Source organism: Acinonyx jubatus, chromosome E4 (assembly GCF_027475565.1).
Source record: "Acinonyx jubatus isolate Ajub_Pintada_27869175 chromosome E4, VMU_Ajub_asm_v1.0, whole genome shotgun sequence".
In the NCBI taxonomy this organism is placed as follows: domain Eukaryota; kingdom Metazoa; phylum Chordata; class Mammalia; order Carnivora; family Felidae; genus Acinonyx; species Acinonyx jubatus.
In genome coordinates this window covers 9,269,689-9,280,314 of record NC_069395.1, presented here as the reverse complement: position 1 = coordinate 9,280,314, position 10,626 = coordinate 9,269,689, and the positions used below count along the sequence as shown (strand labels likewise).

At 42.0% G+C, this 10,626-nt stretch overlaps 1 protein-coding gene across 1 annotated transcript in view; it reads left to right on the top strand.

The window, feature by feature from the left end:
• The first annotated feature begins 8 nt into the window (after nucleotides 1-8).
• The window catches only part of TMCO1 (transmembrane and coiled-coil domains 1), a 40,934-nt gene continuing 30,316 nt past the window's right edge, over nucleotides 9-10,626 (top strand). Inside the window, exons 1-4 of the mRNA XM_015061637.3 lie at nucleotides 9-235; nucleotides 628-705; nucleotides 4,579-4,638; nucleotides 10,352-10,398. Coding sequence (XP_014917123.1) covers nucleotides 166-235; nucleotides 628-705; nucleotides 4,579-4,638; nucleotides 10,352-10,398 — 255 coding nt within the window. The 5' untranslated portion in view covers nucleotides 9-165. The remainder of the gene's footprint in view (nucleotides 236-627; nucleotides 706-4,578; nucleotides 4,639-10,351; nucleotides 10,399-10,626) is intronic.

Below are 10,626 nucleotides of genomic sequence, written 5' to 3'. Positions count from 1 at the left end.
GTAGCCCTTCCGGCGCCGTGCCCCGGAAGCGGAAGTGTGGCTCCGGGCTGTCAGAGAGCGTTGCTCGGTGGTCCTGAAATCTAGGGAAGCCGTTTTCGCTTCATTTTTGCTGGCTCTCGAGCGCTTCCCCCCTGGCGGGTGGGAGTGCAGAGAGGAAAGCGCAAGATGAGCACCATGTTCGCGGACACGCTGCTCATCGTTTTTATCTCCGTGTGCACGGCTCTTCTCGCCGAGGGTGAGAGCGGCTGCTTCTCTGACGTTTGATCAGCTTCCGAGGGGAAGGATTCTAAGGCGCGGGACCGTCGGGCCACCAAGGGAGTGGTCGCGAGCGTTGCTTGCTTAGGGCTGGGATGGGAGGGCTCATCCAGGGAATCGGGGTAACTCGGGAACAGGAGCGGGAGGGGTCGCTAGGGTAGATTTCACTTGCGTATTTGTGGAGACACCTTCATATCATGTCTCCGTTGTTTTGGTTGGAGAGTCCATTGTCTTAACATTCGAAAAAAGTTAACTGCTGGTAAATATAAAGCAAAAAGTTGAAATCCCTCCTTACCCAGCAGTCCCCACTAATAAGTTTGTTGTGAGCGTTATACACATTTCTCTATTAGCATGTTGCTTTTGATGTTTCAGGCATCACCTGGGTCCTGGTGTACAGGACAGACAAGTACAAGAGACTGAAAGCGGAGGTGGAAAAACAGAGTAAAAAATGTGAGTATGGCAACAGCCTTTAGCTGTAGCTCCCATATATCAAGTTTATTGAGCGCATGCATGTTCACAGTAAATATTTTAGGAGCACCAACCGATACAAAAACTGTATAGGAATACAAAGGTGAATCCGATTTGAATTGGAGCTATATATAGATATGTGCAGTATTGGATATTTTTATGCAAAACGTGTAATACAAATGGCAGTGCTACGGGACATGAGAAGTACTTGTTATGTGCTGTGGTGGTTCTAAAAAAGAGATCCCGTTCACTTTTGAGCAGCCCTGGAAGCGTTTGTGATGCAGATGGCCTTGGTGTCCTCCTTGGGTAGTTAGAAATTGGTTAGAGAATGAGATGGGGGAAGGATTGGGGGTGAAGAAAAGAGCATGTGTGCAAAAATGTGGGCATTTTAACAAGAAAGTGTGTTTGGAGACCAGTAGGTCATTATGATTAGTATCAAGGTAAGCAGTGTCTTCAGGGATAAGCCAAGTTTCTCATGTGTGAGGAGGTTGATGGAGTTTGAGAAGAAGGTTAAGAACACGTAGAGTTTGCTGTCTTTGAAATAGAGCAGGAATTCTCCAGGACGCAGCTGAGGGAGCTGCGAGAGGTATTACGTGAATGGTTCCTTCCAGGTTTGATGTGGCTTTCAGTGTCCTTTTCTGCCTTTTAAAGATTAAATATAACTTTTGTATCTTAACATTTCTATGACTTTCTGTATTCTATGACATACCTTTATGTCTTCATAAGAGTTTATAGGGTTTTCTTCTTTGCAATATCTCACCTGATCCGCATAGTAGCCATTTATGGTTATATAAATATTACCGTCTCTGTATAGAAAAGAGATTGAGGCTCGGAAAGCTTAAATGACATAGTAATGTCTCAGCAAACAAAGAATTAGAATCCAAACTTCTACTTTTAAAATTATAGTTTGCTGCTCCTTCACTTACTCAATGTGGATAATGTACCTCCACACATAGAAACCAAGCTCATTATCTTTACCTTCACTAATGCGGTCCTCTTCCAGTATTGCCCTATGTGGTGAATGGTACCTCCATGCCTCCGATAGTGCAAACCTGAAACCTTGACTGTGAACCTTTCTTCACTTGACTTTCAGGTTTTGCTCTTATCTTGCTGATCATTCTGTTGCAGTTTCCTTGTTGGTTACTCTTCTTAACCTCCTATTGTTGGTGACTCCAAATTTGTTTTTATCTCTCTTTTTTTTTAATGTTTATTTATTTTCTGAGAGAGAGAGAGAGACAGAGCACGAGCAGGGGAGAAGCAGAGAGAGGGAGACACAGAATCCGAAGCAGGCTCCAGGCTCTGAGCTGTCAGCACAGAGCCCGACGCGGGGCTTGAACTCACAAGCCAGGAGATCATGACCTGAGCGGAAGCTGGACGCTCAACTGACTGAGCCACCCAGGCGCCCTATTTTTAATCTCTATACTCACTCCCTTGGTGAACTCAATTATGTGCTATATTTGGCAACGGCACCTCAATTTATATCCTGAGCTCTCTCTTCTTAACGCGGGATTCATATATCCCTGTAAAAGCTCACCTTGTGGTGAGCTTAGCATAACATGTAAAGGAGTTGGATCAGTATGTTGTATACCTGAAATGTAACATTATGTGTCAGCTATACTCAAAGAAATTTTTAAAGATTCATGTCTCAGTTTGGTCAATTACACTGTAATGTCTAATACACATTTCAAACCCAGCATATCCAAATTGAATACTTGTTTCTCACTTCCAAGCCTCCTTCCTTGGTAGCAATCATGATGGCAAGTCTATCCTTCTACTTGCTCAGGCCGTAATCCTTGTGCAGTTATCTTTAACTCTTCTCTCACACCCCACATCTAAGACTTTTGCACCACCTTCAGATACATTCAGAATCTGACCACTTTTCATCACCTCCATTGATAACTACCACAGTCCAAGACACCTTCATCCTTTGCATGAATTATTGCCAGTCTCCAGCAGGTGTTTCTGTTTACCTGTGGTCTGTCCCCAAGATAACACAGAATGATCCTTTTTAAAGACTCTTGGCTCATGTCCCATCTCTGCTCATAACCCTGTGATGGGGTCCCATTTTCACTCAAGAAGAGCCAAAGTCCTTACAGTGGCCTACAGAGCCTCCCCTATTTCTACTCTGATACACTTTTCCTCTCAACACACTCTGCTTCAGCCACACTGACCTGCTTGCTGTTCACTGTATATCAGCCATACTCCTGTGCTGGGACCTTTCTGCTGGCTCTTCCATCTGCCTAGAATGTTCATGTCTATGATGTCTGCTCAGCTAAGCCTCTTACCTTCAAATCTTTACTCAAAGTTTACTTCTGTGAGCCTTCATTTGACCGCTGTCTTTGAAACTGCTCATCTCTTCTCCCACTACTACTCCTCATTTTCCATATCCTGCTCTATTTTTTCCCCCATGGTGCTTGTCACTTTCTAATATATGATTTATTTGTGTATTGTGTTACTGTTTATTGTTTATCTCCACTTGCTAAAACAAAAGCTTCGCTAGGACAGGGTTTTTGTTGTTGTTGTTCTGATATATTCCACGCACCTAGAACAGTGACTGGCACGTAGTAAATGTTTCATAAATATTTGCTGATTCGAATACTTTCTTCTCTCCCTCTGTATGTGCAGTCTACCCTCAAGTTACTATTCTCCTCTTGGAAAACTTTCAGTCTCTCTACATCCCTCCAGTCCTGCCACCACCACATGGTCTAAACTTGTATCATGTTTCATTGCATCTACTGCAGTAGCCTCCTCATTGGTCTCCCTGCAGCCACTCGAATTTATTCTCTATAGTACGTCTAGAGTAATTTTTTCAAGACACAAATCTTATGTTACTTCCCTTCTTTTTTTGTTTTTTGTTTTGATGTTTATTTATTTTTGAGAGAGAGGGAGACAGAGCACAAGCAGGGGAGGGGCAGAGAGAGAGGGAGACCCAGAATCCGAAGCAGGCTCCAGGCTCCGAGCTGTCAGCACAGAGCCCAGTGTGGGGCTCGAACCCACAAACTGTGAGATCATGACCCGAGCCGAAGTTGGACACTTAACCGACTGAGCCACTCAGGCGCCTCACATTATTCCTCTTTAAAAGGTTACTTCTACGTTTACTTTTTTTATCATCATATTAATTGAAATGCATCCAAAGAAGTTGGTCTTAGCTTCCTTTGTTTGTTTTTAAGTAATCTCTATGCCCAGCGTGAGGCCCGAACTCATGACCCTGAGACCAAGAGTCGCATGCTCCGCTGCCTGAGCCAGCCGGGCACCCCGGTCTTAGCTTTTTTGACTCTCCTGATCTCCCTACCTTGTGCATAGGTCTGTCGTGGCAGTTTTCTGTACTATAATTGTTATTCGATTGTCTGCCCTCACTAGATTGCCCCTCAGAGGGCAGGGATCATGTTTATCTTTTTATCTACCCAGAACAGTGCCTGTTATTTGGCACCAGTAGCAGAATGAATGAATCCCTACCTTCTGGAGTGAATATGAGAATGAACTGTAAGTAACCGTAGTTCTCTGAGAGAGCAGAATTTGAAAATCATGCTTAGACTCAACCTGAGGCAATCACCCTCAGCTGATGGCTTAAAAGCCATCTTAGTTTCTATTATGTTCCATCAGTTATTATTATTGTGGCCTTATGTAGTCCATTATAGGTGTTTGGTGATGCTTACAGCATTGTTTTAGTCTTAGATTGCTGTGTCTGCCTTGTCCTGCCACCAGGTGTGGGAGTAGATCAGGTGACTTGCTCATGACCATAATCAGAGGCAGGTGTAACTTTCTTGTGAGCTTCTTTCATTGGTTCAGCTGTGGTAAAGCCTCCTTCATTAGCATAATGCATGATTAATTTTTGCCATATTACTGTGTTTACAGTGGAAAAGAAGAAGGAAACAATAACAGAGTCAGCTGGTCGACAACAAAAGAAGAAAATAGGTAAGATGAGTTATTGGTATACACAAAATTTACCAGAAATAAATTTTGGAAATTTGAAAAATTTTAAATTAGAAAAATAAATTCTTAGGTAATGAAAACATAATGTAGTTGTTAACAGTGGTAACTCATGTTTGTATAATTTTGTGGTTTACAAAGCACTTGAATACATTCCCTTGATTGTCTCTTGTCCATTTTGTAGGATAAGTTCAAGCAATTGCTACTTTTTTCTCTTAGCTTTGAAATTTTAGTTTTTGTAAAATGATGCTGACCGTTGTAGCTTTTGAACTTGGCTGAGGGTTCTTGGCATAGTTTGATAAAAGTGTATTTTTTTTCACATCTGACATTATTTCCAGTTAAGTCTGAGTAACTTGTATTGTTGCCATGGCTTCCTTAATGAGAATTGACTAATGATGGAAGTCCGCCAGGGGTAGGAAGTTTTCTGCTGCATAATTTTTATCTGATCTGGAGAGTAATACCTGTTTTTGGTTTTTCAGCATATTTTAGAACTCAATTTCAAAACGTAATTCTGTTCCAAAAAGATAAGTGATGAGATATGATTTGTATTTATACTTTATGATACTTCTTTATTCTGAAATCAGGAAAAAACTGAAACTGTGTGTTTGGTTCAGAAACTGTGTCTCTGCCTAGGTCACTGCCGTTAATTATATCCTAGGAGAGAATTCTATCAAGCTGGACTGTGCTGCCGTCCTGTTCTGATTAAAGCTTTTGAATTTAGTGTAGCTGATGGCTTCTAAATGGCTGACTCATTTAGCTCCGTGGCAGGACGCTTCTGCAAACTTACTCTGGCTCAGGCGCTCTGGTCAGCACCACAGAAACAAAAGTAGAAGAGATTCTATTAGAAGTCCATTCAGAGAGGGAAAACCGACCAATGCCGTATGGGAAACACTTTTGTAGGGGTATATTCTGAGTGTTATAAAGGTAAAGAGAAAGGGTATTTAAACCAAGCTAGGGGATTAGTTTTTCTTGAAGAGATAATGTTTTAGTTGAATCTTAAAGTTTTAGTGTGAATTAGTTAAATGAAAATGTAAGTAAATAAAATAGTGGTCAGAATTTATTGAGTACTTAACCACCTACAGCACACTGAAGTAAGCACTTTACATGTTGTTTTTTTTTTTAAGTTTATTTACTTATTTTGAGAGAGACAGTGTGCACACAAGGTAGGGGCAGAGAGAGAAAGAGAATCCCAAGCAGGCTCCACGCTGTCATCCCAGAGCCCAATACGGGGCTGGATCCCACGAACCCGTGAGATCATGACCTGAGCTGAAATCAAGAGTCCGACACTTAACCGACTGAGCCACCCACGTGCCCCAAGGCGTCTTTTTAAAAATCAGCTTTACCTTTTTATATGTGTCTTTTTTGTCCTGTTCTGTTGGGAATGGTCCCTAGTGAAAAGTGGAATCAGTGGAGTATGTGACATACACCTTAAAATTTTTTTTTTACATTTATTTTTGAGAGACACAGTGAGAGCGTGAGTGGGGGAGGGGCAGAGGGAGGAGGAGACAGAATCTGAAGCAGGCTCCACGCTCTGAGCAACAGTTCAGCACAGAGCCCCATGCAGGGCTTGAACTCACAAACCGTGAGATCATGACCTAAGCCAAGGTCAGATGCTCGGCTGACTGAGCCACCCGGGCGCTCCTGTAACGTATGCCTTTTAGGCAGCCTCAGACACAATCAGCTGTTACTTGCCCATGAGTAAAATGCCTCATTAGTAGGACTAATGAGAATTAGTCTTAGCTTCTATACCATCTGACTGCATCTTGTACAGCTGATCGTGCTTGGCCGTGAATTTATCAGAGCTAGGCAGGAGTGAAGCAAACATCTAAGAAATTAGCATTTTTTACCTCCTCTAAAATCAAGTGAATATTAACTTATTTCTGAATTATTTAAAACCCAACTAAAACTGCTTCATTTGTATATGGTCAGTACTTAATAACAATTTGAGTTGAAGAATCTTCAAGAACTATAGTAGTGTTGGCATGTTTTATATACCTGTGTTGCTATATTTTTGTTAAGCCATGTATCCATACAGCCTACCTTGACAATACTTACGGTTATAGTTTCTGTTTGGACATAATTGGAAAAAATGGAATAGAGCTTCAGAAAAACCGTCGCTTTAGTTTGCTCTCAACTTTGAGGCTCTTTTTGCTTTTTCTGCCTCTTTAGGCTACCAGCTTTATCATAAAGGACTACTCTTCCTAGAAAAGGGTTTTTGGTATGCTTTGTCTTCAGATCAACTTTTATTATATTGCTGAGTCATTCATGAAACAATTGTTGAGCACACACTACAATGTTGAGCAACTAACTACATGCCAGTTACAAAGACACAGAGATGAAAAAGGCATAGAGGTTCCTTGTCCTCCAAGAGCCTACCATCTAGTTGGGTTTATGGGTATAGAAACAGATCATTATAATAGAATGTACAAATTCAGTGAGTATAATGATAAAGATGTATATGGAATATTCTGGAAGCATAAAGAAAGGACTGCTAATCCAGTGTCTTTTTGTTTTTGTTTTTAAACGTTTATTCATTTTTGAGAGACAGAGTGCAAGTGGGGGAGAGGCAGAGAGAGAGGGAGACACAGAATCTGAAGCAGGCTCCAGGCTCCGAGCTGTCAGCACAGAGCCCGATGCGGGGCTCGAACTCACGAATTGTGAGATCATGACCTGAGCCGAAGTCGGTTGCCCAACCACTGAGCCACCCAGGTGCCCCTAATCCAGTGTCTTAAGACTACATTGTCTAGTACAGCAGCCATTAGCTACGTTTGGCTTTTTTAATTAATTAAATTAAGTTAAAATTTTAGTTCCTCTATCACATTGGGCCACATTTTCTTTTCTCAGGAGCCACATGTAATTTGTGACTACTTTACTGGCAGCACAGATACAGAATATTTTCATATTGTAGGAAGCTCCATAGAATAATGCTGACTAAGGAATGAATCAAGATTTTCAAAAGGAGATGAGACAGCTGAGGCTTAAAAGTTGAGTACTAGCTAACTAGGAAGGGGTTGGATAGGGACAGGATAACACATTCTAGGTAGAAATCCCAGTTGGTCAAGACTGAGGAGTTTTGGGGGATGTGTGGTTTTCAGAGCTAAAATGAGAACGATCCAGGGAAAATTGGGACAGTTTGTCATCCAAGTAGAAAGGACTTCATGAACAAAGACGTTGAATCCAGAGAAAAACTTCATATAGAGGGTGTTTGGTGTTGCAGGAACATAAAACTTAATGGGTGGGGGGAGGGGGTTAGCAATGAGGCTGCAGAATAAGCAGGGCCAGACGGCCGACTTGCAGGTGACGCTGGGACATGCTCTTGAGGATGAAAAGCCATGCCAGAATTTTAAGCGCGGGAGCATCACAATTTTGGTCGGTTCTGCCTTGTGGGTGGATCTAACAGGCAGCTACGTGGAAGGTGGATTTGAGGGAGCAAGTTTGGAGGCAGTGAGACGTGCTGGGAGACTTGAAACAACATAGGTAAGAGGGGTTAGAAATCTTCATTCAGACGTGGTAGGAAGGAGGTGAGCAGGGGGAGGGTTTCATAAATATGAGGTAAAATTAATAGGATGTGGTGTTTGGATGAGAAAGTAGGGAGGCAGGGATATGCCCAGGTTTCTAGCATAAGTGCCTTTTATAAGTACCTTTTATTTTATTTTATTTATTTTTAATTTTTTTGAACATTTATTTATTTTTGAGAGACCGATCATGAGCAGGGGAGGGGCAGAGAGAGAGAGGGAGACGCAGAATCCAAAGCAGACTCCGGGCTCTGAGCTGTTAGCACAGAGTCTGACGTGGGGCTCTCTCAAAGCCATGAACCGTGGGATCGTGACCTGATCCGGAGGCGGATGCTTAACCGACTGAGCCACCCAGGCTCCCCTCTGTAACTTTTTAAAATTTCTTAGCAGTAGTCCCTTCCATCTCTAGTTATTTTAAACCTACCTTCTCATCATCTCATACCCCAGTCCTTAACCCCACAATTTAAAAATGTCTTGTTATGTTGTAAGAGGACTACCCGGATAGAAAAAGAGCTCCTTCCCCCAAGATAGACTTCAGCTTCGTTGCTTTTTGTTTATTTTCTTCCATATACCTGCATCCCCCTGTCTCCTGTCCATATCCTTTCCTCCCACGGAGAACAAACTGGATACGAGCAGTTTAGGGCAAGAGATCATATATTCATCCCACTGTGTACTGTTGGGAAACTGCGGTCCGGTCTGCAGGCCAGTCTTCCTGTAGGCCTGTTCTTGATCCTCCTTTCCTTTTTCTATCCAAATTTGCTAGCCCTCACGCCAGTTCATTCTAATGGTAGATTTTTTTTTAATTTTAGAGGATATTATATTTTGATTTTATAATCTTCCCGGGAGGGTGGGGATTTTTGTGTGTTTTGCTCATTCATGTATCCCCACTGCTCAGAAAAGTACCTGGCATGTAGTAGGTAATCAATAAGTATTTCTTGGATAAATTAATCCCGGTGATAATAATACATGATCAAAGAGAGCGATAGCATAGTGTATATACAGAATATTGGGCTGGCAGTTGGGAAACTTGGATCTAGGCCTGGCTTATGTGATCTCCGACAAGTCACTTACCCTCTGCAGGGTCTCGGTTTCTTCATAGAAACCATGAAACCCTTTATGTCGATGGGAAGATGGTAAATAAGGGCATTAGCGCACACTTGAGACTTCTTCAGCAGTTGGGGTTGTGTGTGTGTGTAACAACTTTCTTGAAATCTATGTCAAATTTTCTAGCTTTCTAAGTGACTTACCTATAAAACTATGTTTATTTGTGGAGTGATTAGTCTGTAGTATGAAAGAACTTGAATTTTAAGTTTATCTTGGTTGGCTTTTATTTTCTAGACTATGCTCTCTCTTTTTTTTTTTTTTAACGTTTATTTATTTTTGAGACAGAGAGAGACAGAGCATGAACGGGGGAGGGGCAGAAAGAGAGGGAGACACAGAATCGGAAGCTGGCTCCAGGCTCTGAGCCATCAGCCCAGAGCCTGATGTGGGGCTCGAACTCACGGACCGTGAGATCGTGACCTGAGCTGAAGTCGGATGCTTAACCGACTGAGCCACCCAGGCGCCCCTAGACTATGCTCTCTTGAAGAAACTGAAAGGGGGAAAAGCATCAGAGATGAGTAACTCATATTTGAAACCTAAGTGCAGTCATTATGTTTACACTTCCCATCAGTGTAATGTAAAAGTATACCTTAATGTGGAGTTAAAACACTAAATACCAGAGATAATTTTTAACGAATCTGTAAAGATTCTTATTTTAGGGGCGCCTGGGTGGCTCAGTCGGTTAAGCGTCCGACTTTGACTTGTGGTTTCGAGCCCCGCATTGGGCTCTGCGCTGACAGCTCGGAGCCTGGAGCCTGCTTCGGATTCTGTGTGTCCCTCTCTCTGCTCCTCCCCCACTTGTGCTCTGTCTCTCTCTGTCTCTCTGTCTCTGTCTCTCTCAAAAATGAATAAACATTAAAAAATTTTTTTAATTTTTTATTTTATTTAAATTGAAATATTTTAGTGCTCTGATACACTTGAATTGTTTGCTAATATAAAATATACAGTGTTCCAGGTATTCAGCTCATCTTCTTAAGTGATACTGAGACAGAAGTGCTTTTGTAGTCACCAGTCAGTGACAGTTTAACATCTGCTTTGTGCTCAGCATTGTGTATATTAACCAATTCATTAATTCTTTTCAGAGAGGCAAGAAGAGAAGCTGAAAAATAACAACAGAGACCTATCGATGGTAAGAGTCTTAAGTACAATTTTGTGATAAACTACAAAATATTTTTTTAGCAAAAGGCCCTGATTTGCATTAAGTACACCGTACTTACCTTTTGAGAAATTCACCCCATAATGTCCTGGGAGTTCCTGGGCCAGACAGAAGTGAAAATATGCTCCCGGGCTTAAACTTTGATTTCAGTAGTAGGAAGAACTCTTCTGGGCTGTCCGGAGCTCATAATTTGTCCCTCTC